The sequence below is a fragment of the Myxine glutinosa genome, chromosome 6 (assembly GCF_964187855.1).
Source record: "Myxine glutinosa chromosome 6, kmMyxGlut1.1, whole genome shotgun sequence".
NCBI lineage: Eukaryota > Metazoa > Chordata > Myxini > Myxiniformes > Myxinidae > Myxine > Myxine glutinosa.
In genome coordinates this window covers 64,423,664-64,451,045 of record NC_136266.1, presented here as the reverse complement: position 1 = coordinate 64,451,045, position 27,382 = coordinate 64,423,664, and the positions used below count along the sequence as shown (strand labels likewise).

At 46.0% G+C, this 27,382-nt stretch overlaps 1 protein-coding gene across 1 annotated transcript in view; it reads right to left on the bottom strand.

The window, feature by feature from the left end:
• The window catches only part of LOC137429399 (voltage-gated delayed rectifier potassium channel KCNH8-like), a 723,799-nt gene that overhangs the window by 17,384 nt on the left and 679,033 nt on the right, over positions 1 to 27,382 (bottom strand). Inside the window, exon 10 of the mRNA XM_078781042.1 lies at positions 17,381 to 17,630. Within this exon, the coding sequence (XP_078637168.1) occupies positions 17,381 to 17,630 (250 nt within the window). The remainder of the gene's footprint in view (positions 1 to 17,380; positions 17,631 to 27,382) is intronic.

Genomic DNA, 27,382 nt, shown 5'->3' with positions numbered 1-27,382 from the left:
TTCCTGATTTATTTCATAGGTTAATTAAGTGTGTGACAGTAAGTGTTAAGGCTGGAATGGTAGAGCCTGCGGTGAACCTTGCAGGAGCTACGGTTCCAGGGGGGGGGCTGTGTTATGAATTTGGTAGCGCAACATCTAGAGCTAGGTAGATCTGAATAGGTAGGTATTCGGCTGTCGTGACAGGGACTCTACATGTAATAAGTTCTTGATGTTTAGGCGTTTGTCGGGGTAAGATGTATGATTGTGGATCTACCTGGAGATTCGAGTGTTAAGTAGTGAGGGATTAAAGGTAACGCCCCTGTGAGTCTCACCTAGTAGTCAAACCTTTGTCCATTATGGCACTGCAAACCACATAAACATTAGTTAGGTCCTTAGCGCAACATTAAATAATTCCTTTCCCTGACAATGACTTCGGAATAAATGGACAGGAAACCAGGCCAAAAACACCGCCACAATTGGCCGCCACCGTTTACACCTCCAAGGCCTACAAACCTCGCCTGGCACGTGTTATAACACAAGGACCGCGGGGTCGGGGACGGGAGATGTCAAGAGTGGAGCGATGCCGCAGAGGGCGTGACCTGGGCGAGTTGGGAGGCTATTATTGGCTGAGGAGTGCGCCAATGTGACGTCATCAGCGAGAGATATTAGAGCAGTTCGCACACAGAGCACACGGCAGTTCGCAGGAGTTCGTGAGCAGTTCGCAACAGTTCGTTGAACACAGAGCACACAGAGCACACGGCAGTTCGCAACAGTTCGTGAGCAGTTCGGAGCAGTTCGTCGGAGTTGGCAGTTGGCACCGAACAGTTGGCACTTGGCTGCCAGCACTCCCAAAAGAGAGTCGAGTCAAGTGGAGTTCGCTTGCTTTGTGTAGCTTACGTTGAACCTTTGGTGCACGGACCTTGTGGAGATCGACCTCGTGTGGAGCCGCTGGCCTGCGTCGGACGCGTGGTGCTTGGAGCGAGGCCTTGTGGAACTTGGAGTGAGGGACCTCGTGGTGTGCGATCGGGGCTTGTGGAACTTGGAGCGAGGCCTCGTGGGTACATCGGGGCCGAAAGGAGCCGGGTGTTGGACGGCGGTCACCAAGACGACAAGGACGAGATAAGGCCGTACCCGCGAATACACTGTGCATAAACCAAAAAGACGTGTTATTTTCGTATTCACCTCCCTCGTATCGTGTTTGATATCTGTTGTGTCTGGGATCCCAATTTAGGCTTATTCGATTTATTAGTATTACCGGCGCGGGCTTTTTCACTGTCTTTACTTATAAATAATAAATCCTTATATTATTTTCTGTATATATCTGAACGCAGTTTTCCTGGGTGTTTCATTTTAGTAGATAAGGCGGCGGGCGGAGCTTTGCTGTGTCCGCCATTCCGCGCGTTTAACTTTGTGTTGAGCTTTAATCCGCCATTGAGTTTTCGCCTCGGGAGTGTAAAGTCTCGCAAATCGGCCATCCGTAACTGTGGTGTTAATCACGGTTGCGTAACAATAGTTATAGTTAGGCAGTTAAGAGGAAGCATCGTTCATTTTTTCAGGAAAGCACCAAATTTGGAACATATATAGTATGGACCTATACAATTGTTTTCCTGAGGGGCGCCCAAAAATTCAGAAAATTCAAAAAATCCAAAAAAATGTCCTGGATGCCGTGAAAAAGGGGAGAAAACGGGTATTGATTCGAACTGTAGATTCTGATATTGTGGTCTTGGCAATAGCACACTACTTTACCTACCAGTCACAAGGTGTGGAGGAACTCTGGATTGCCATTGGCACTGGTAAAAGCTACCGCAACCTTGCCATCCATAAAATTGCCACCGGCCTTGGCCGCAGGAAGTCCGAGTCTCGAAAGATATGTTGCCATCCTCTATGACCGGACTACCGAGATAAAGACAGTGAATGACATGCGCCGACACTTGTTCACGAAGAAGGCAAGAACAATTGATCACATTCCCCCAACAGCAGACGCCTTCGAACAACACCTAAAACGTGCATGTTTTCAGGCTGGACACGTATGGAGTCAGGCACTTGTGCCCTACCCAGAACTTCCATCACCAGCTGATTGGGGCTGGATGAAAACAGGGACTTCTTGGACACCAATTTGGACCACAATACCACTGATATAGGAGGCATGTTCAGAGCTTACAAGCTGCCATTGTAAGTCGGCCTGTAAAGGCAACTGTAAATGCTCCAGGGCACATCTGCCCTGCACATCACTGTGTGACTGCGATGGACAGTGCTTGTCGTACTTCGCATCTGTGCAAGAGCCTCCACCTTTCAAGTGCCCACAATATTTTAAGTTAAAACTGCAACTGTGTGTAACTTTGATTTATTAATACCATTCCATTGTTATCAGAGACCAATAAAACAATGTGTATCACTTGGAATTGAAATTTTACCTAAAATACTATGAGAGATTCAAGGAAAATGGAAACACCATGGCGGCCATCTTGAAATTAAAGATGATGGATGCCAATCTTTATGCAATTGATCCCATTGGATTCAGAGACCATGAAAACATGGGGTAAGACACTGGAACTGTGGTGTTATCGCTCATAGTATAGAAGTTATTGAGGGAAATAGGTCACAGAGGGCGGTCATGTTGAAATTCAATATGGCGGCCACCAGGGGTTCTGAATTTTTGGGCGCCCCTCAGGAAAACAATTGTATAGGTCCATACTACATCTGTGCCAAATTTGGTGCTTTCCTGAAAAAATGAACGATACGCCCTATTTTTCGGTCTTAACTGCCTAAGTATTAGTGCATACCATAAGGTTTATTTTCAGATGTGGAGGGAAGTCAGATTTGACCTCTGAGGACCGTGAGAGGTCAAATCCAAAATGGCCGCCAGTCCACTGAGTCTAATGTTCAAACGCGCTTAATTTTGGAACCAAATAGTGCAGAAAAATATTATAGGTGTCATTTCCAACTAAATTGGGGTTGCTCCTTATGAGCTGTGGGTTGCCTTTGGTGTCGGGTCAAGCTTTCGGTACATAACTGTTCACGAAATGGTTGCCACATTGAATCCAACACAGTGTCTGACTCTCCCAGTCTTTCACGCGTTCACCAGGTGTGATACTGTATCTGCATTCGCTGGCAGAGGAAAGAAGACTGCCTGGGAAACTTGGAAGTCTTTCCCAGAGGTGAATGATGCTTTCAATGAACTCCTAGGCATGCCAAGTGAGGTCAGTGAAGGCTCAATGTTACTGCTAGAGCGATTTGTGGTGCTGATGTACGACCGAACCAGTGAGAGCACGGAAGTGAATGTTGCCAGGAAACAGCTCTTCACACAGAAGTGTAGAACTCTAGAGAACATTCCTCCAACACAGGCAGCACTCAAGCAGCACATCAAGCGCACTTGCTACCAGGCCAACTGTTGGAACCAGGCATTGGTCATGGATCCAGAGACGCCAGACCCACCTGACTGGGGCTGGACAAAGGAGACAACTGGGTGGCAGCCTCTTTGGACCACTCTCCCTGAAGCATCAAAATCGTGCCATGAATAGATACATTGTGGCTGCAAGAAAGGGTGCACTGGACGCTGCAAGTGTGCCAAAGCTGCACTCAAGTGCATTGCACTGTGCTTCTGTTCTGGAGACTGTAAGATTTTGATCATTACCAATTTTCATCATTGCACTTGATTTAATGTAAGCTTTTATGGACATACTTGGTTAACTACAGTTATTTTTTCAGAGGTTATTGCATCATTCCTTGCAGTGTAAACACTTTTTTCATCATTTCTGGTCTTTGGGTGTTCTGTACCTATCTCTGTACCTGAAAAAATTAAGTTTTAAAAGTTCAAATGAACTTTTTCCAATAGCAGTTCCAACTGCAGTATCATTAAAATAGATATTTAACGTAATTTGACCTTGACCTTGACCTAAATGCAGGTCCTTCAGTTCTGGCGATCTCCAAAGTATCACAAAATGAATGGGCATCCCCAATTTAGTTGGAAACGACACCTATAATGTTTTCTACACTATTTGGTTCCAAAATTAAGCGCGTTTGAACATTAGAGCCGGTGGACTAGCGGCCATTTTTGATATGACCTCACGGTCCTCAAAGGTCAAATCTGACTTCCCTCAACATCTGAAAATAAACCTTATGGTATGCACTAACTATGTTAGAAATTTCATGCTTTTCTCATAAAATGCACAATTATTATAATATGAGAGCTTATCCGCCGTACTATTTAGGCGCAAATGAGGAATTGAGAACGAGAATCTTTGTGGTGAGAGTGAGCAAATGAGGCAATGGTCGAGAATGATGTGTGTGTGTGTGTGTGTGGAAGTGTATGAGTAGAGTATTGTGGACAAGTGTAAGTGTATTGAGTGATTGGCTTGCATGGCGTGCAAGTGGATAAATGGTGAGAATACTGAGTAGTGTGGAATAAATGGTGTGGAGTAAATGGTGTGTGGAATGAGTGGTGCGGGGTGTATGGAAGAACAAGGATAATAAGAGGCAAGTTATTGCCCACTGTTAAATAAGTATTCAAAAACCAGAATGTGCTTTCAAGGCTCGCAGCGTGAGCAAGGCCTTGGGAAAGGAACCGGAGCGATAAGGGGACATCTGGGAGATATAACCTTTTTGCCCTTAAGTGGAGAAGCCCAAATGCAGAGTGTTGACTCAGCCCGGATTTCAATGCATTCATCCATTAGTGTGATTGTGCAGGTCAAAGTGGGTGACCTGTAGGGGCTAAAATAATGGGTTCCTTCTCCTTTGCCTGTGATAGCATCTCTTGTATAGCCTTTAGAGGCTCTAGGAGAGAGAGAGCAGATGAACATTGGCGCCAGGAAGACGGAGTCGACCGAGTTCTGTGTTGACCTTTAAATTCCAATCCCACTACATCAAAGTAATAGAGGTCTACTTAAGGAGAATGCTCCGAGAGAAGAGAGAAGCAGGACGAGAGAGGAGAGAAGAGAGGGAAGAAGTCTTCAACCAAACGACGCGTCATGTCTTGGTTATATTTTGTGTAACAAGTTCTCTTTGCAATTCGGAATAAATCTTGACTTGGATAGAACGAGTCTGAGTTCATTGAGTCTGAGTCTCGTCTTGAGAAATTTATTTTAGGGTTCTGTTAAAAGTTCCCTAAACAAGTGCATGGTGCGAAAGAGTGGATGGGGGAAGATGGACCCTTCACGAGTACCCGGGGAGGATAGTTTAAAGTTAGGTAGAGGGAGTAGGTAAATTTGTGGATATTGACATCTGTGGTGCGAGTAGTAGCAAGTTGTTGCTTTGAGGGGTGCATAAGTCTGTGGAGATGGCTGGGCGTGTGGGCTTAATTGGTAAGTATGGTTAAATGAGCACTCCGCCACTGGTAGTCTGTCGGCCAGGTGAGGCCGCAGGTAGGCTCTGGGAGAACCAGGGTAGTGTTCAGTATAGAGCTCAGCGGGGCCCGAGGATCCGAGGAGAAGGACCCGGGTAGCCCAATGCCAGAGAGGGCATTAGTGGGGTGAGAGAGCCAGGAGGGCTTTCCCCAAGTTAGGGTAGTTGTGAGGAGCTAGGCAAGCTCGGGTGGTGACTTCAGTGGCGGAGGTGCTCAGGTAAGTAGGACCTGCTGGTAGAGCCACACGACCCAGCGCCGAAATTGTGCGAGGGCACAGTATTGAAAAATGTAGGGAGTGAGACCCCAAATTGGGAGGCACCACAGTATGGTCAATGGGAATTGGTTTTTAGAACCACATAGTGTAAAGAGGCCAATTGGATTGGCAGGGCAAGACCCCGGGTAGAGTAAAGAGTTAATGTCAATTAGAAGGACAGTGAGGATGAAATCTCTTCGCACCATCCGCATCCACTCACGAAGGTGACAGGACTCCACACCAGGTTTTTGCAAATGTTTGGAATGAAACACGCATCATGACGTGGGTGAGACATTGTGTGTGATTCCATCTCTTCCTTCTTGGGAGGGATTGGGGACGAATTTGGTTTAGGGGGAGATATGGGAGACGAGACGGTAGAGACGAATTTGTAAATTGTAAATACGGGGAAGGGCAAGGGTAGTGCAGATTGACATGGGGGGTGACGAACGGCTAGGGACGAGCTTTCTCCGTTAGCTCTCCCGCGCCCCTCATATCGCATTACCTTGTTTTGACGTGTACCCTTGCGCCCTTGCCCCCGCTAACCTCTGCTTTGTCTGCCTCCCCACCCATGGACCCATTACCTTTTGTTGAGGGGAGTGTGCAGGTGCCCTGAGCTGTGTGGCTGCACTCTTGCACTGCACCCTGCTGCCTGTTGCCTGTACTGATACACCATATGGACCACACGTTCTGTGGCCTGGCACCTTTGATTGAGCAGGCAATCGTGGCAAACGTTATCTTGCCCTGCGGACCACTGTTTCTAAGTGGCCCCAAGGTCATGCAGTCGGACCACCTAAGCTGGCCCTGCTGGCCAAAATAAAAAGCGGACACGGTTTGTGCACTTTTTATTAAATTCCTCCGGTGTGCCAGGAAAAGAAGATCTCAGGTTTTGACGATGGCACACCAAAGAACATGAAGCAAAAAGACGTCGCAGCCCAGCAGCCAACCAAGCACAAGACATCATTTATTAATAATGAAATGTGATGATTGTGCATTTTGTTTTGGTGATGGTGCTTTTTGTGCATTTTAAAAATTATTTTGGTGCATATGGGTGTATGGTGTATTGGTGCAGTGCAGTGCAATTGGTGTTTCCTCTTTTCAAAAATTCCTTTTCTCTTTCCCACAAAAGACAGGTCCTGGGTTGTAGTTTTGCAAATAATTAGTACTCTTGTAAATAACATGCTCCCAACCGGCTTTATGTGTAGTTTGGAAATAATTCCATAATTCGGTTAATTGTGGGCGTGAGTCAGTTAGATAGTACACAACGCAGCAGGTGGGACATATCTAGTGTTTAAAACTGTCGCACCCATGGTGTTAGGTTAAATGTAGAGGGTAACCACACCTAAGTGTCACACTAATGGTTAAACAGTAGTCCTGACCCTGGTATCAGAACCGGTCGGGCTCACTGGTATGTGGGTTCGGCTCGGGGATGAGCCTGGCGAAAGGAGGGGTGCAGTGTTGCGGTTTTGAGAACCCACACAGGTAACATCATAAAAAGGTTAAAGGTTGCACCCCATAGTTAGGCCACATGCAACACGTAGGTCACCTTAGAACGTCAGTTATTTCTTAGTATATGTGAGATAAGGCCATTTCCAATAGTGATATCTGCGTTGTGTAAAACAAATAAGAGTAGGCCCCATTCATTCTGCAGCCCTCCCTCCAATCGACTCCATTGCACACCATCCAGTCTGCACCCCATGCCCCATTGTGCCCATCCAGTCTGCACCCCATTGCCCCTCGCATTAGGATGCTCAAACCAGCCCAAATGCCACGAGGTAAGGCCCGAAAAGGGGGTGGAACGCGAGGTCAGGGGTGTGGCCACGTCAAGCAGACATCAAGGGCGGAGCCGGTAAGACCCCCATCAACCAACCAGGGCTCGAGTGGGCATGGCTAAAGGGCGTGGTAAGGGTGTGGCTAGAGGTTCGAGAGAGTTGGCTATTAGGTTGGCTACTATTCCTCTTCTTATTTGTACAAAGTGTAATAAATTACCTGTTCTTCCTGTTTTCCTCTTAATTCGACCATCTTAGTGATTTCTCAATTGGGTAAGTGTGGCACGATCACAACCGCTCCAATCGGGTTAATACCTGTTAACGGCCCGAATCGCGGCTCGCTTTCGCTTGGCGTGTCCACTGAAACCGTGGTTCGGGTGGGGTTATTTCCTTGCTTCACGGCCGGTGTTAGTACTTAGGTAATAAGACTAATTCGGCTCACAACCCTATTTAACACCGACCGGAAGGAACGTAATAGCCCCGGATCGCGTTGGCTAGTAAAAAGACAAGGGGATTAATCCCCCCTTGGTAAGGGGGAGGCCGACGCTTTGGAGATCCGCAACACTATTATACTACCTTAATTTGAATGAATGAATGAATGATCGTTTTAAGGCCATTTTCCTTAAACCGATCATTCATTCATTCATTCAAATTAAAGTAGTATACTTGAAGTTAATCTGTTCCAATACTTGTGCTCACATAAAATGTGGGGACTGAACATAAGAGCTATTGTTCTGCAATGGTAAAACTTATGGATAAAAATACAAAGAAATTAAAGTTCACCTTCTGTACTCTTGCCTCATATTCATCTTTTGATCTCAAATCCAAATTTCCTGAGTACATAGCAATAACAAAAATGGCGCTGTAAGGAGGGCTTATGGAGGGCGCTGTAATGTACATGTCGGAGAATTTGCAGCTCAGGATTCATATTAGTATAAGCACACTAAGCACACTAAGCAGTAAAATAATAAATTATTTATTAAAGGCTGACGTTTCGAGAACAAGCTAGTTTGCTGACTCAGAGGTGTTAAGAGCAGTGATGACATCGCGTTAAGTTATGTTGGGGACAGATTTTGAAGATTGTGAAGCCAAGTTTGTTGGTCAAACATCCAAACACATAACCGCATGGATAACCGAATACCAGGTGTGCTGTAAGGCGACAAGACAGACTGTCCTTGGTTGCAACACACACACACACACACACACACACACACACACACACACACACACACACACACACACACACACACACACACCCACCACAACCTTGAAAGGTCCCCAGTAAGGTATTAATGTTGCTCATTTAAATAAAATAGATCCCTGGTGTTGGGCTAGCGGCTAGGGTGCCGGCTTAGGATCCTAGGATCCTGGGTTCGAATCCCGGTCAATCGCTGAATTAACGCCAGGGGGGTTGACTCAGCCTGTCATCCTTCCGAGGTCGGCAAATTGAGTACCAGTTCACTGGTAATTCCCTGCTTGTCGTTAAAGGCGGCAAAAAGGGTTGGCGTCAGGAAGGGCATCCGGCCATAAAACATTGCTTCAAAAAGGGGACCGAAAAACAACAACAACCACGGTTCCCGAAAAAGGCCAACCCCCGCTTGCGGGGAAAAATGGCCTCTAAAGGTGGTTTTTATTTAAATAAAATGGACATTTGGGAAAATGTTCTGCAAAATATCTGTTGTTAGATCAATGGCAATTGATTTCCTGGGTTAATAAATCTAGCAATATGCTAATTGCAAAGAAAATAAGAAACAGAAGTAAGCGTAATAAATGAAATATTTTTTTTGAATAGTGTCTTGTGTCCAAGTTTCACATGGCCAAGGGATTAAGAACCAGGAAGCAATATTAAACTATCCCAAGATGGAAGGGCTTCAGGAAATAAAAGAAGGATTTAACATGAGAGCCACCCACCCTCCCATTGTGAATAACACAAATGAGAGCCTTTGGAGATGGGCCGGTTCATTGCATCTATTTTATGGACAATAAATTGCATTTGAAAGGATACAACTGTTAAATATTAAATGTGAAAATGTTAAATGTTAAATGTCAAACATGTATTAGGAGCATTGAAAGGTTTGGTAAGGTTACACATGCCATTCATGGTTCAAATTGCAAAAGGACTGAAATTTGGATCAACGAGAAAACTTACATTGAGGATGGCTTTCAAAAACAAAAATCAAGACAAACTAGTAAAATTCTTAATGAGTGTTTTAACATTTTCGCAACGGAGAACTACAATTGCGAAAAGGAAGAGAAGAAAAGATGATTGAGAGAAAGAGTGTTGGAGGAATGTGTGCGAGGAATAGGAAGAAGGAAAGGTAAAGGAAGGGCACGTACAAGACATATTGGGAAGGAGATGGAGGTGTTGGGGAGTGGATGGGGGGCAATAATTCCACTCGATTTGCAAATGTAATAAAAAAAAATGGCCCTTAAGATGAACCTGTTGGGAAAATGGAGGAAATGTTATACTGTATTTCTCTGGGTGGTGTGAAAATTTGTTTTGGAACTGAACGTGAACTTCCAGATAAAAATTTATGCATTTAAGTTGGATGCCATGCATGCACTGTAGATTGTCATGTGATGTTGTTTGAGTCGCAAGGTTGTCAGCATAAAGTTGATGTTTCCAGAGCTGTAAGTCATAAAGACTCAACATCAGTTATCAACCAATGACTTTGACCATTTATACAGACATCTGACGTCTTGGACTGGTAGAAAGATGTACTACTTACTGCGTGAAATGGCTACAGAGATCTGTCCCACCGAACATCGATCATGTCTGATCACTGCACATCGGATTTTTATGTGAAAAAATAAAAAATATTTTTTCACATAAAACGGCTTTTCTGCGTGCAAAAAAATTATTTTGCTATTTTCGGAGAAAAAAAATATTTCGCCCTTTTCGGGAAAAATAAAATAAAATGCCCTTTTTGGTCGAAAATGTCTGGCAACGCTAAAAAAAATTAGGGAATTTTTCGAAATTTTAAACTGCGATCGAAATTTTTAACTGCGATCCATCTCATAAACAAAACGTTGCGTCCACTTGCGTGCGTTGCGTCCCCAGCGTGTACAGCAGTGAGGCGGTGTACTACAGTGAGAGAGTGTACACAAAGTGTGAACAAGTCTCCTATCAAGATGAGTGCTGCTCTTCGTGACAAGTGGCTGAAGGAATTCAACGCTGGTGGCGATGGGGCCACCTTCAAGTACGTGTCGAGTGACACGGCTTTCTGTCGAGCTTGTGAAAAGACTTTCCGGGCGAAGCAGAAGTCTGAGCTGGCCCAACATGTCCGAGGAGACCGCCACAAGAGCAACTTGGCCTTGAAGAAGAAGAGGACGGTCACGCAAGCCACCATGGAGGACTTTGGTGGCGGAAAGAGGCACAAGTGCGACGTCGTGGCTCAGGAGCTGTGCCAGGCCATGCTGGCCGCTGGCATCCCATGGTCGAAATTGGAAAACCCTGCCCTCCGGTCGTTCCTGGAGAAGCACATCAATCTCCAGATCCCCGATGAAAGCTGGATTTGAAAGCACTACCTCGACAAGTGCTACGACGAGGCCTTGGTGGGGATCCGTGCCGACCTCGGACAGCAGCCCATCTGGCTGTCCGTCGACGAGACGACCGATTCGGCAGGTCGATATGTGGCCAACATCATCGCGGGACGCTTGTCCAAGGAGGGGTACTTTCGTCCCCACCTCGTCCAGTGCATGTTTCTGGAGAAGACCAACTCTGGGGAGATCGTGCGCGCAGTCAATGACACGCTGCGCTATCTTTGGCCTGATTTCAAGCCGGAGTGCCTCAAGGTCCTCGTCAGTGATGCCGCGGCCTATATGATCAAGGCTGGCCATGCCCTGAAGGAACTCTTCCCGGACTTGCGTTGCCCACGCGCTCCACCGTGTCTGCGAGACAGTCCGAGAAATGTTCAAGGACGTCAACGACCTGATTGCCACGACGAAGAAGGTGTTCGTCAAAGCCCCGTCGTGTGTTGTCCTTTGGAAGGAGCAGCAGCCCAATCTTTCTCTCCCCCCGGAGCCCATTCTGACTCGGTGGGGGACATGGATCGACGCCGCGGTGTTTTACACCGAGCACTTCGAGGCCGTCAAGGACATTGTGGACCAGCTGAACGACGACGACTCGATGGCAATCCGGAGTGCCAAGGACCTGTTCGGAAAGGCGGACTTCAAGCTCAGTTTGGTCTTCTTAAATGCCCACGTGTCGTTCATCCCGAAGATCCTTTAGCAGCTGGAGGAGGCCGGCATGGAGCTGGCCAAGGCCTTCCAGCTCCTTGATCAGGCCAAGGAGGAGCTCGAAAAGATCCGAGGCTGCCGTAAGGAGATCCTGCTCACCAAGTTCAAGGTGGTGCTGCAGCGCAATCCCGACATTGGTGTGCTGAGGACAGTGGCTTTGATCCTGGATGGAGATCAGCACGGATCTGAGGTTGGTGTGCCGGCTGGAGTCAAGCTTGCCGACATCCCCCTCTTGAGGTACTGCCCCATCGTCAGCGTCGACGTGGAAAGGTCCTTCTCCGTCTTCAGAAACGTCCTCACCAACCGCCGACACCGCCTCACCAAGGAGAACTTTACCAAGATAATGATTTCAAACACCTACTTTAACCGTTCCTAAAAGGGTCTTGTCAATTTCTTCTAGTCCTCTACTTATCAAACAATGCGGTTGCAATAAAGGTACCTGAACGTCATTTTTTACCTGTTTACTAGCCCAGAGTGCTTAATGTTGTGCAGGAAAAAGCTTACCATTTTTTGTTCTTTTTTTGACTGATTTCTGAAAAAAACTTGGTAATAATAAAAAATGAATAAAACGGGGGGAAAATATATTTCGGGATTTTTTCACATTAAAAAAAAAAAATTCCGCTTTTCAAAACATAAAAGGCCTATTTTCTTAACATAAAAATCCGTAGTCTACAGTGATCACTCATTACAAAAGTACGAAGGAAAGAGATGTGGTCCGAGCTGCTTTTAGGCAGCATTTAGTGCACATCCCAAGCTGCCCTGAGATGATGGTAGGTCTTCTCTTTAAACCGTAGAAGTCACTGCTAGGATGCATCACCTGCGATAGTATTTTATAGGTAGGGTTCCACAGGATTTGGAGCTCGCTATTTAGATGAATGAATTTAAGTAGCCAAACAAAAACTGTATTGATGTCATAAAGGAAGCCTGCAACCTCTTCCCTCTCTTCAAACCCTTGAAAAAAATCACAATGCTGGTCAAACGCTTGAAATATGTCTTTCAATACTGAGATATTCCAAATTTGCCAAATCAAGTGGCAAATCCCAATCTCACCATCTCTCTCCGAAAGGACCATCTGGCAAACCCTCCTGTATACTTTCACAATCCTCTTGATGAAGTTCAGTCATTAAGACTCCTGGGTCTCACTATCAGCCATAATCGTTATTGGGCAAACCACATTTCAAAGTTGGCCTCCAGAGCCAGCCGCCGATTGGGCATCCTCCATCGTACAAAATCCTTCCTTGGCACACTGAATTCCTGTTCACCGACAAGGCTTTCAGCAATAGCTTAGTGCAGTACTACTCTCCCCTCTGGGCTGGCACTCCTGCCTTACATCTAGCTCAGCTTGATGCCGTATAAACCATGGCCTGTAATAGTATTGGAATCTCCCATGGGGAAGATGAGTCTATGGGCCTATCACTTCGCCTTCACAGACAGGTCTGTGGTCTCTCTGTTTTATACCACCTCCTTTCTGGTCTTGCACCCTCTGCTCTTTCCGTGTTTTGTCACCACCCTCCCCCCATGTTTCTACATGGCACACATGGTCCACCATCAAACCCCTTCTGGTGAATCTCCCTAAATCCAGGATCACTGCTCACATCTGCTCATTTGTTTCTTTTTCCCACCTGTGGAATCAAATTCCACATCCTCTTTAATCTCATTCCTCCCTCCAGGTTTTCAAGACAGCTGTTTACCACCATCTCAGATCATCCCCAATCCAGAACCATGATCCTGTCTACCCTCATTAACCCCCTTTCCCCGTACCCTCCCCACCCACCCCACCCTAATCCCTCCTCCTTCCAAAGTTCCAGTTTTCCCTCCTGAAAGTTTCCTTCTGTATCCATCTTGTCCACCCCATGAATCCTCTCCTGTTCCCCATTTCTCCCCACACCCATTGTTCATCTGTCTCCCTCTGCCTTGGCTTTTGGCTCTGTTGTTGGTGTTTCCTCCCTATCCCAGCTGTTCATTTTGTCCTGTTGTGTCCTAATCAGTTCAGTGTTCTTGCACTATCTCTTCCACGAGCTTCGACGATGTATACAAAAAAGGAAGTGGAAATCCCAAAGTATTTTTCAGAAGTATGACTGCAACACAGCGTTGTGCCACAAATAGGGCTAATGGACAAGTGAGGTCTTTTGTACAGTGTCGAGGCTCATGGAAGAGCACACAGAACAGATCAGGGCATAACACAACAAAAATAGCATTGGAATGAGTGTGTGTGAGGGGGGAAAGGGAGGGGAACACACCAACAGCAGGGTTGAGGGACAAAATCAACGTGGACTTGTTGAAATGAGGCACATGGGGAAGAATGATCAGGGTTGGGGGAGGGACACAGGAGGTGAGAAAGATGGTACAGCTGCAAACTCTCAATCACAGAGGTGGAAGGATGTTGTTTGAGTCGTAAATTTGGTCCAAATACCCTTCTCCTGCATGCAACTTTTACATGAAACAATTAAAGAATGTGGCTCAGGCTATGCTGCTGGCACCAGGAAGAAAAACAACAACATACGTTTAAGCCATTACAACATGGAAGAAACACCGCATGGCATGAAGGAGGGACAGCGAGAGTATACAATGGGGATCGTGTTCTCACTGACTAGACGTGGGGCTACATATGCCTCCAAATGTAATTGCTGCAAGTGGATGTGTATGTGCCCCTGCTGGCCCACCTTAGCTGACCGTATCGAGGTTGAAGGGCCAAAACGGGATGACGCTGAGGACCTCGACTGAGGACCCGGTCAGTGCGGCACACTTGTGACCAGATGTGGTTTGAATATATATATACTGTATATATATATATATATATATATATATATATATATATATATATATATATATATATATACACACGAATGTGACTCCAAAAGTAATGCCCCAGAAATTTTTAACAACACTTTATTCTACTGCATTATTACTTGTATAGTGTATAGATACAGCCCTCCCATCTCATAATGTGATAATTACATTGTCTTCACACATGTAGCTTTGCGTAGCAGTCGATGTCTGTCAGAAGTAACATGCTGTTATTGAATTATTGGTGTGTCAGAGGAGGAGACTATTGGAAACATCCATAAGGGACTACAGAAGGTGTATGGGGATGATGCTGTCAACCACAGCACAGTTGGTCGATGGGCCAAGCGGATAACATCTGCAGGAGTTGAGCATGCCAATATGCATGACTGCACTCGCAGTGGCAGGCCATGATCAGCACAGACGGATGTCAATGTAGAAAAGGTGAACAACATCATTATGGCAGACAGACACATAACCTTCAGAGAACTTGTCCATCCAACTGGACATTGGTGAAGCAAGTGCGTGCAGGATATCAAAACAGTTGGACTGTGCAAAGGTCTGCGCTATGTGGGTTCCTCAACAATTAACAGACACACACAATGTGCAGCGCAAAAGCATTTGTTCGGAACTGCGAGTGTGGTTTGATGATGAAGGACAGCAATTTCTGGCAGCCATCGTGGCAGGAGACGAAACCTTGTTGCACTAATTTGAACCAGAGACAAAAAGACATTCGAAGGAGTGCCATCACGCAAATTCTTCATGGAAAAAATAAGTTAAAGGCTGCACCCTCTGCCGGTAAGGCTGCACCCTCTGCCGGTAAGGCTGCACCCTCATGGTGACTGTTTTCTGTTGCATGGAAGGGATTATTCTGGTGTACATCATGCTAAAAGAGACCTCCATCAATTCAGAGGTGTACGTAAACACGTTGCAGAAACTTTTTTCACTTCTGCGCCATGTTTGACTACACAGGCACGACATTTTTATGTATGTACAGTCACGTGAAAAAGTAAATACAACCCATGTAAAGTTTTGACTTTTTCAACATATTTCAACATACAGCTATTTGATCTTCATTTCAACAATATTGATAGATAAAGGTGATAAAATATAACAAATATCATGAAACATTTACATTTTGTAGTCCATTGTATAATTTAAATAAACATAAATGCAAATTTCGCATGTGGAAAAAGTAAGTACTGTTGTAAAAAGTAACAGGCTGTTGTGTCGGTGTCAGCTTGAGTCGAGTGGTCAGGGAATCCAACTTCGGACGGCACAGGATATCGTAGGGGATGAATGCCAGGGTTCCGGTGTGCTCACTGCAATGACGGCTCTGAGTGGAAGTTGCAGTAATCGTCTGAGTGGCAGTCACATCACTTTTCATCATTGCTGCTGGCTGCCGCCTCACTGTCATCTGCCAATGAAACTAGAACGGCACCCAGGAGAGAGCACATTCCTCCACCTGGTTGGCCATATCACTCAATGGTGAAGAATCACTTTTTAAATTATATTAGCTGGATCTGGATCCAGATCTTCACCAATATTGAATCGTTTTTCTTTGTCACATACACAACCTGTCCAACAAGCTTCTTCCAAATCTATTCATAACTTTTTGAGATATCCTGCTATGCATCGTTTTTGGCCCCATCTCCCAATGGTGAACAATCACTTGAGAAATTAAATAATTCTCATATCTGAATCCATATTCAGATCTTCACCAAAATCGAATTGAATCATCCTTGTCAAACACCCAACCGGTCCACCAAGTTTCGTCCAAATCCGTCCACAACGTTTTGAGATATCCTGCTATGTATCGTTTTTGTCCCTATCTCCCGATGGTGAAGAATCACTTCAAATATTATAGTAGCCGGATCCGAATCAGGATCTTCACCAAAATCTAAGCATTTTCTCCTTGTCACATATGCTACATCTCTGCCAAATTTCATCCGAATCCGTCCACAACTTTTTAAGATATTGTGTTCACAAACGGACAGACGGACAGACAAACGGAAAAACAGACAGACAGGGGTGAAAACATAACCTCCATCCACCTTTGGTGGCGAAGGTAATGACGGAACTAGCAGCACCAATTTTCTGCACCTTCCTCTTGCACCGTTCTTCGTTGGCCTGCCCAAGACCCTGTCAATGGTGCACCTTCTGCAACTTGTCGTAGGTGCCGAAAGATGCTATGCAGTCAGTCTTCATCGAATGCAGGAACACACGATCCTCCGGGTTCGTGACCAGCTGCTCAACGTTGGCTGGCCACAACCAGAAGGTCGCATTCAGTCATTGTTCCATGGCCTGCAACTTGGCATGCGTGGTCGGGATCCCACTCATCTTTCAGATGACTTACAGAAGCTGAAAGAGCAAGATGCACACCTGGTGGTCAGAGACAGTGAGTATGTTGGCATTCTTGTAAAAGTCGGCAACCTGGGCCAGGACGAGGTGCACAGACGCCCATTTGGGGGGAGCATCAGGACAGCTGGTGTGCTTTGCCACCACACCCTTTTCAATGTGATGCTTGAGACAGCGCAGGACTTGACGGCAGGTGGGGAGATGTATTCCCGTTATCTGTGCATCCTTCTTATTGATGGCGCTGCCCAGACCAAACACAGCACTGGCCTGTCGCATTTCCATGGAGTTCTGGCCTTGAGAGAGTCCAGACTGTCCAGCATACGAGCAGGTGTCAATTGAGTTGTAGCAAATGGTGTATGGCAGATGGTGCCCATTAGCGGGGGTACCCCATTTTTACCCCATGGGGGGTCTAAACAAAATTGAAAATTTGAATTATTCTGTGTTTCTGTGTGTTTCTGTGTTTCTGTGTGTGAAATCGTCTGTGTAATGAAATACATACATCCATATATACATACATACAGAAAATTGTCTTGTGTAATGAAATACCTCCTGTTTTATAGTGCAGATACAAAACCAAAAACAATGATCTGTACAGATATAAAATAGTCCTCCTAAAATAAGAAAATCACAAAAACAGAAGCAAAAAGAATACATCCTTACCGAGGATGGCGAGAACGGTATTGTTCTTGAGGACCTCCATCGACCCAGAGCATACAAAGTACATTGCTTGGAGAGCGTCACCCTGGCGTAGAAGGAACTCTCCCGGAGCACAGAAGATCGTTTTGATGCTGAGAGAAAGTGCACGGAGGCACCCATGGCTTGCAGACTCGAACAGCGGCAGCTGCAGCATCTCCCTGTTCAAGTGCATGGCCACGTCAGCACGGAGCTCATCGGGAAAGTCCTTCATGAGCTGTGGGCATGAAAAAGCCATGAGTGATCCCACACATTGTCAAAAGTGCTAAACCTCTGATGTGGAGAGAAAAAGAAGGGTCTACACTCATTTGAGGAATGATCAAAGCTTTTCAGATCAAAAATCAATCCTGCAAAGGAACATTTATATTTGGAGTTGGCTCATAAATTAGAAAAGTTTGGAAAATGAAATTCTTTACTTAAGCACAAATCTGTAAGCGGTTGAAAACGGGATTGGCTGATTGTTTGGTGCTATCGAAGCATTCCACTCATGGTTCTAAGATCCTGGATAAAAATCCTAGGTAATGTGTTGAATTGAGGAATCTTGTCTGATGTCCTTGTAATTTATGTAAAAATACACTTATGTGATGATGGAATGAAAAATACACTCAAAACTCCTTATGAGTCCACTGAAAATCTGCTGAACTGATGAAACAAACCACTGTGTTGAGAAGGAGCCGCGTGAATATAATCATGGGATGGATGAGATTGGAGGAAGAAAGGCGACTGGCTGTTCATCACGGCAAAGCACCATGGGCAGCTCAATCACAGTCGGCCTGGCAGCCAATCATCATCATCTTCCCATCACGAAGGATTTTTATTGAGTATCGCGCAGAAAAATGCCGAGGGAAATATTCTGGCCTGCTCAGCAAAAATGTCTGGCATCCTGAGAAGTCCTCTTTGGGTGTTTCAAGACACTGCTGAGATTCGAGTGAATGATTCGGACAGTTATGATGCAATGCCTTTTGCAAACAGAAACTGAACTGACATCGATGAACGATAAATAAATAAATAATCGTGATTGATGTACCGTATCAAATTTTGAACAAATGCAAAAAGGCACAAGGGATATCACCATAGTTCTTAATTTATACTTCAAATCAAACTTTAAGTAGCAATAAATATGCTCCAGCAATTCGTCACTTGTGTAAATCACGAGTGGCTTGCAGGCAGCTGGTGAAGATAGCTAAAAAAAATTATTGTAACAAACAGCCAATTGTATTTAACAACTGAACAAGAGACTCTCGTATGTGTCATTGTTAAGGGCAGCAGTTGATTTCCGAAACATTTCTCCTGCAAAGTCCCTTTGCATGCTGCGTAAGCGACTCGCACGCCACGATTCCGAATCTGCCGGTGGATAAATCCGCAAAAACCAATATGATGAACAAGTCTGTTCGTGAAGTGCTTACTGATCATGAAGGTGAGATGCACAGTTCCATATGGAATGGCCGTCATTTCAATAGAGGCTGCTTGGTCGAAAGAAATAGCTGCAACTACCTGCACAGGTCGAAAATCCCATAGAAACCATTAGGGCATTTATATGGGTCTCTATTAGAAATCATGGTTTCTATTGGTTTTTACAGGAACGAGTAGAGTTTCCAGTAGAAACCTAACCAGATCTGGTTTAAACCCATATAAACCATTAGATGTCACCTGTCTGAAACCTATAAAAACAAATAGGAACCTTTAAGTTCAACTGATCCTGTAGAAACCATTAGGGTTAACTGGTCCAAAAACCCATGGACCAAACAAATTACTTTAATTATATTTTGATACAAACAAACTCAAAACACACATTTCCATATAAAATGTAGTTATAGCCATGTTCTTCTGCAAGTTTTTTGCAAGTTGTTTGCAAGTTGTTTGCCATCGAGGAGCCAGGTCGCTCATATGATTTACTACTGTGCCAGTATTTCACTTTCCTTATTAAAACCAGTAGATCCTACTGGTCCAATTTCCTATGGGATTTGTCCCATTGGTTTTTTGGGGGGATTTTCGACCTGGGACATCAGTTGGCAGTTCAAACAGAGACTGGGGACCGTTTTTAGCCAAGGTGTTTCACAAACCGGCTGGCCAAGCTGGACATTCGACTGAAGGAGGCAGGAATTTGTTTAGGGTGCTAATAGATTTAACTCTACTCTTCATGAAAGACACCAACGCTCATAAACAACCAGTACTGGTACACGAGTCTCCCAGTTTAAAGGTTCTTGAGAAGGACGCCGCACTTATCGGTGCATCTCTCTCCGATTGAAACATCAGGATGACAGCTTATAGCTGGGTCACGATTATAAACCAGGCTAGACAGCTCAAAGAAGAGTTCACATATTGTCTAGACTCTCCTGCCAGCCCCATAATCTTCATCAAAATGGTAGAACATTTATTTATTTTTCTTTATGTTATTGGGTATGGGCAATGAACGCCACGTCCAATGCAAGCAAAGCTATAAAGCCAAGAGCTTTTAATGTCGGTGTTATTTCTGCAAAGAAAACTTCAAGGTCAAGATGTATTTAGTGGCAGACTTGGTGAGAATTTGAAGCTCAAAATGCAATCTACACAATGTCCCTTCAATTACCGCAGTCAACATTTTCACTTTAAACAAGTAATTTGCTTACAGTCACATAACACATTATCTAAGTCCATGGCAGAGGGTGAAAACTCAGATGAAATAGCTTTTTGAGGGATAAACTTGCGAGTGGGTTGGGAAGACCAAGACTATAGGATAACGGAAGCTGACCGCAGAGGGAGATTTGATTTTTCACGCCTGTGGAATCATCTTTCATATTCTCTTCAATCTCATCCTTCCCTTCAGATATTCAAGACTTCAATACTTATATATACTTCAATATATATACTTCAATACTATACTTCAATACTCTTCCATATTTCAATACTTATAATTTGGTAATTATATATATTTCTAAATTAACATTTTCTCCATGACATTGGATGTTTCAAATAAGCAGAAAATTGGGTTAAGTTCCGCAGTCACCTTGAAAAGTGATAGAGGTGATGTGTTCCATTGTTGCACAAAAGTAACTTTTTTCATCTTCTGCTTCTCATCATGATTTGAGTCAAAACAAATTGGTTGAACACTCACTCTATTATTGTGGATGGCATATTATTCGAGAAAAGGAAAACACATTTAATATGATAATTATTGTGACTATAAATTATTAGATAATTTTATAAAGTTCTCAATTTCATCTCACCCCTCTTATAATAATAATAATAATAATACATTTATTTTATATAGCGCTTTTCAAGAAGCCCAAAGGCGCTTTTTGACAGAGTACAAAAAACAAGTGCAAAAAGACAAAAATCAATAGGTAAATAATCAAAGCAAAAGGAAGGAGAAGGAGAAGAGATAGTCAGGGGTTAAATGCTGTGGGTTAAATGTTGAATGCAGTGTTGAACAGGTGGGTCTTGAGTGATGTTTTGAATGTGGTGAGTGAGGAGGAGTCTCTGATGGTGTGAGGTAGTGAGCTCCAGAGGGTGGGAGCAGCGATGGAGAAGGCCCTGTCCCCCCAGGATCTGAATTTGGTCCGGATGGGGGGTGGGGTCAGGAGGTTGGTACCAGCAGAGCAGAGGTTGTGGGTGGGAGTGTGTCTGGAGAGGAGGTCAGTCAGGTAGGATGGGGCCAGGTTATGGAGAGCTTTGTAGGTCAAGAGGAGGATTTTGTACTGGATTCTCTGGGGGATGGGGAGCCAGTGAAGCTTATAAAGGACGGGGGTGATGTGGTCACGGGTCCGGGCATGGGTGAGTAGACGGGCAGCGGAGTTCTGAATGTATTGGAGTTTATTGGTGATTATTGAGGGTGAACCATAGAGGAGGCTGTTGCAGTAGTCCAGACGGGAGGTGATGAAGGCGTGGATGAGGATTTCTGCAGCCGTGGAGGAGAGGGATGGACGGAGACGGGCGATGTTTTTCAGGTGAAAGAAGGCTGTCTTTGTGATCTGTTTAGTGTATTTGTCGAAGGAGAGGGTTTGGTCAAAGATGATGCCAAGATTCCGGATGTGAAGGGAGGTAGATACTGGGAAACCGTCGATGTTGAGGGCAAAGTTATGGGTGGATTTGGTGAGCATTTTTGGGCCAATGATGATTATTTCAGATTTATCATAGTTAAGTTTGAGGAAGTTGAATTGAAGCCAGGATTTTATTTCAGTGATGCAGTTTGTCAGGATAGAGTGGGTGGCGGTGGAGATGGACTTGGTGGAGATGAAAAGCTGGATGTCATCGGCGAAGCAGTGGAATTGGAGAGCATGACAGCGGATTAAGTGACCAAGGGGGGACAGGTACAGGATGAAGAGGAGGGGGCCAAGAACTGAACCTTGGGGGACACCTTGGGGGAGGGGAGCAGTGGGGTATTTGCAGTTATTGATGGAGATGAACTGGCGTCTGTCAGAGAGGTATGATTTGATCCAAGAGAGGGCAGTGCCGGTAATGTTAAAGGTGGTTTCAAGTCGGGTGAGGAGGATGGTGTGATTGATGGTGTCAAAGGCGGCGCTGAGGTCGAGGAGGATGAGAATGTTGAGGTTGCCGGCATCAGAGGAGAGGAGAAGGTCATTGGTGATTTTGAGGAGAGCAGTTTCAGTACTGTGGTTGGAGCGGAATCCGGATTGGAATGTTTCATCCAGGTTATTGGCAGAGAGGTGATGTTTGAGTTGAGTGGCTACAGCGCGTTCCAAAACTTTTGACAGAAAGGGTAGGTTGGAGATGGGTCTGAAGTTGTTTAGGGTGTCAGGGTTTAGTCCAGGTTTTTTCAGAATGGGGGTAACAGCAGCAATTTTGAGGGATGGTGGGACGATGCCTGTAGACAGGGAGGAGTTTATTGTTGCAGTGATAAGTGGAGAGAGAGCAGGAAGGGAGGCCTTGACAAAGCTGGAGGGGATGGGGTCAAGAGTGCAGGTGGCAGTTTTCATTCCTATGAGGAGTTCAGAGAGGTCAGTAGGGGAGACTGGGGAGAACTGAGACAGGGGTTGGCAGGATAAGGGGGGGCAGGTGGTTTGAGGGGGAGCGGGTGCGGTGGTGGTTAAGCTGTTGTAGATGTTGTCAATTTTGCTTTGGAAGAATGAAAGGAAGGAGATGGAGTTTTCTACTGTGAATGACTGGGTGGTGGTGTTCAGGGGGCTGAGGAGTTTGTTTATTGTAGAGAAGAGTGCTTTTGGGTTTCCAGAGCCAGAGTGGATAATTTGAGAGTAGTAGGCGGAGCGGGCACGGGAGAGGGCATCTTTGTAGTGCTGTAGGTGGTCCTTGTAGGCTTGGGAGTGAATTGTGAGACCTGTTTTATTGCGGAGTCTTTCAAGTTGGCGAGCACGAGTTTTCATCAGGCGGAGTTCAGGAGTAAACCAGGGAGCAGAATGTGTGAAAGAAACTGTTTTGGTTTTTATAGGCGCAAGCTGGTCAAGGCAGGAGGAGAGAGTGTGGTTGTAGTAGTCAGTGAGGTCAGAAGGGGTGTGGAGGTCAACGGAGGGAGAAGTGGACATTTTTTCAGAGAGGGTGGATGAGAATGAGGTAGGTGAAAGAGCGTTTCGCTTACGGAAGTTGATAGTGCGATAACGCCTTGGTGCTGGGGTGGGGATGTTGATGGTCATAGTGATGGCTAAGTGGTCAGAGAGGGTGAGGTCGGAGCCAGAGAGATGGTGCAAAATTAATCCAGTGGAGCAGACAAGGTCCAGAATGTGCCCACGGTTACGGGTAGGAAAGTTGACATGTTGAGTGAGGTTAAAGCAGGTGAGTAAATCAGTGAAGTCAGTGGTTATTGTGGAGTCAGTGGAGTCCATGTGGATATTGAAATCACCGAGGAGGATTGAGGGGGAGAGGGAACAGAGCTGGGTCAGAAAGTAGGAGAAGTCAGACAGGAATGATGGGTGTGGTTTGGGAGGGCGGTAGACGACCGCCATGACTGACTGCATGTGACCAGAGAGATTAAAAGCCAGGTGTTCAAATGATGGAGCAGATGAGATGGAGATGAGGCTGTTCTTGATGTCCTGTCGGTGTATTACGGCAATTCCACCACCTCGGCCCTCCGAGCGTGGTTTATTGATGTATGAATATCCATTGTGTGTAGTGAGGTTGACTGAGAAGTAGTCCAGAGGTTGTTGCCAGGTTTCAGTGAGACAGAGAAAGTCCAGTTTATTATCCAGAATGTAGTCGTTCAGGATGAGGCTTTTGTTGTTGAGGGACCGGGTATTGAACAGAGTGAGCTTCATGTTTGTTTGTACGGTGGGGATGAACTCAGGTGATTTAGCCAGGGTTTGCAGACAGGAGGTGCGATCGTGTGCGTTGCTGTGACCAGGTGCGCTGGGACGATGAGTGGGAGTGCGCTGAGCCGACCAGAGTACGGGAATGAAGTGACCTGTTTGTAAGTAAACAAACTTACGACCAGAGCCTCTATGAATATATCTGGGTCGTTGCAGGAGTCCGTGGTATTTGATTGCAGAGATGCATGATGGGGTGGAGTAAGTGTTGAGCAGAAGTAGCCTTGCAGCAGAGTACTTTGAGCCATGTCAGGCAGGAGCGAAGGGGACGAGGACAAGGCCAAGGTCGAGGAGGACGAGTAGGCTTTGCTAGTGGAAGCGGCTTGCCAGAAGCGGCGAGCAAGACAATAAAGGCCGAAGCGGCAGACGAGGCGCAGGACAGTTCAGGAGCGGACCTGAGGCAACGGTGGAAGAGCCGGGCAGGCGAAGTAGAGCAGAGCCGGGACCGAGCAGAGAGCAGACCAACGGCCAAAAAGCCGCCACGACCACCAGAAAACCAGACTATGTACAATGACCCAGTCGGAGAAGCGGCGAGCAAGACAGTAAAGGCCGAAGCGGCAGACAAGGCGCAGGACAGTCCAGGAGCGGGCCCGAGGCAACAGTGGAAGAGCCAGGCAGTCGAAGCCAGGAGCAGAGCCGGGACCGAGCAGGGAGCAGACCCAATGGCCAAAAAGCCGCCACGACCACCAGAAAAGCAGACTATGTACAATGACCCAGTCGGAGAAGCGGCGAACAAGTAACGCCAGCGTCCTCTCCAGACCGGACCGGACCGGATCGGACCCATTCCGGACCGGATTATACTCCTCTATTCCTTAACATGGATCGTCAATGGGAAATTACACAAGCAACTTGGACACAAGAGGGGGCCACGTGGACACAGGAGGGGCCACTTGGACACGGGGAGGCACTTGGATACAGGAGGGGCCACTTTCACACAAGGGTGTGGGGGGGGCACTTGCACACAGGGGGCACTTGGGCACAGAGAAGGCACTTGGACACAGGAGGGGGCCACTTGCACACAGGAGGGGCCACTTGCACACAGGAGGGGGCACTTGCACACAGGAGGGGGCCACTTGCACACAGGAGGGGGCCACTTGCACACAGAGGGGCACTTGCACATAGGGGGGCACTTGCACACAGGGGGGCACTTGCACACAGGGGGGCACTTGCACACAGGGGGGAACTTGCACACAGGGGGGCACTTGGGCACAGAGAAGGCACTTGGACCCAGGAGGGGACCCTTTCAACACAGGAGGGTCCACTTGCACACAGGAGGGGGCCACTTGGACATAGGAGTGGCCACTTGGACACATGAGGGGGTCACTTGGACATAGGAGGGGGCCACTTGGACACATGAGGGGGCGACTTGGACACAGAAGGGGGTCACTTGGACACAGGAGGGGGTCAATTGGACATAGGAGAAGGCCACTTGGACACAGGAGGGGACCACTCAGACACAGGAGGGGCCACTTGGACACAGGAGGGGGTCACTTGCACACAGGAAGGGACCACTCAGACACAGGAAGGGCCACTAGGACACAGGAGGGGGTCACTTGGACATAGGAGGGGGCCACTTGGACACATGAGGGGGCGACTTGGACACAGAAGGGGGTCACTTGGACACAGGAGGGGCACTTGGACACAGCGGGGGGGCACTTGGACGCAGGGGGGAGCACTTGGACACAGGGGGGAGCACTTGGACACAGGAAGGCACTTGAACACAGTAAGGCACTTGAACACAAAGGGGCACTTGGGCACAGAGAAGGCACTTGGACACAGGAGGGGACCATTTTGACACAGGAGGGGGCCACTTGGACACAGGAGGGGGACCACTTGGACACAGGAGGGAGCAAGCCACTTGGACAAAGGAGGGGGTAAATTTGACACAGGAGGAGGACCACTTGGACACAGGAGGGAGTGAGCCACTTGGACACAGGAGGGGGTCAATTTGACACAGGAGGGACCACTTGGACATAGGAGGGGACCACTTGGACACAGGGGGGAGGGGGGAAGCAGTTGGACGCAAGAGGGGGCCACTTGGCCCGTCATGCCTGCGCTTTATCAATGAACCCTGCATATCACATTCATTCATGACATCAGAATCTATTCACTTAATTTGATGATAACTTGTTGCTAATCTTAAAACTAACCAACTTGTTTGTAACCAAAACGGTACCGAAATCGGCTTAACCAGACCTGTTTGTCACTTGCATTTTCAGCAGGCGACAACAGCATGGTTTCACCATTTTCAGGAACCACATGATTGTATTGCTACGATGGAGGGAATCACATTACTTGTGAGTGCCGTGATAGGGATGCTAGAATATTCAGCATTGCACGATTGGACCAGAAGCTGGCGGTTGCTGAAAGGGTTAATTTGCACGTTTAAAATGCCCATAATGTATAATGCGCACACGGCAGCAGCAGCTCCTATTGCCATTCCCTAGCAATTAGGAATTGCTTCACGTGGGCTGTGAGCCGACCCTGCTGACAGCAGCAATACCCCACAACCTGACTGTTACATCATTTATTACTCCACGAGGAGGATGAGCGGCAGGACGGTGGCTCATCTCTTTGTAGCCACATGCAAATTGCACAGCCTGGGACTGTTCAAGATGGGAGAGCAGCAGATCGGAATTGCACGCACATATACCATTTTTAAATGGAATATTGGGCGCTTTGTGTTAATAACATCATCTTTCCCTGATTGAAATGATGTTGAAGCATTAATTAAGTCGTCAATTAAACAAAGTCTTTTTCTGATGAACAAAGATGGGCTTGTTAAAATAGTATGCTGCATTTGCACGAAGACCATCAATTTATTACATATACAAACTAGATGGTATTCATAGAATACTTACACCACGTAGTCTTCAGAAGGACTTGGTTCGAGCCAACTCTACTGTTTTTTAAGTTTTATTTTCCTTTAATCCAATATGCCTGCCAGACCAATGACCAATGACATCACTTTTATCAAACTATATTTCCCATGGGTATTTGATCAATTAGTTAAAGTTTCACATTGATCGGTTAAGCAGCTTCAGAGAATAAGATTTTCAAAAAGATTTTCATTTAAATCCAATACAGCTGCCCAACCATGTGACCTATGACATTATAAGTTTATACTCTGGCTCCAATTGGGTAGGGGATAAGGTGTGCAAAGTTTCTTGTAAATCGAATAAGGTTCTTTTTTCTATCCAAGATGGCTGCCAAGCAATGTGACCTATGACATCATCATTTCACACTATATGCAGCAATGGTGTTCGATGATATTTAGAAAGTTTCGCTTCGACATGTTCAACTGTTTCAGAGAATTATTTTTTTCTTTGATCTGACATGGCTTCCAGACCATGTGACCTATGATTTATTTGTGAACACCATGGTACCCCCAAGACTTGGGGAACAACATGTGTTTGAAGGCTCCCCTCGATCTGTCCAGCCATTCTGGAGATTTGAAATGATTTTAGGTTAAATCCAATATGGCTACCAGACCATGTGACCTGTGATTTATTCATGGAATACCATATATTCCCCAAGGCTTGTAGATCATGTGCATTAATTTTCGCATCGATCTGGACAGCCATTCTGGAGAAGAAGATATTGTTACGGATTCGTCACTTCCGACTTTGTGGTTGTCATCCACTTGAAGCATTTTTAGTTTCATGTGCTATTATTGTTACAGTTTGATTGTGAAATGGAGATAACTCTCTTCAAA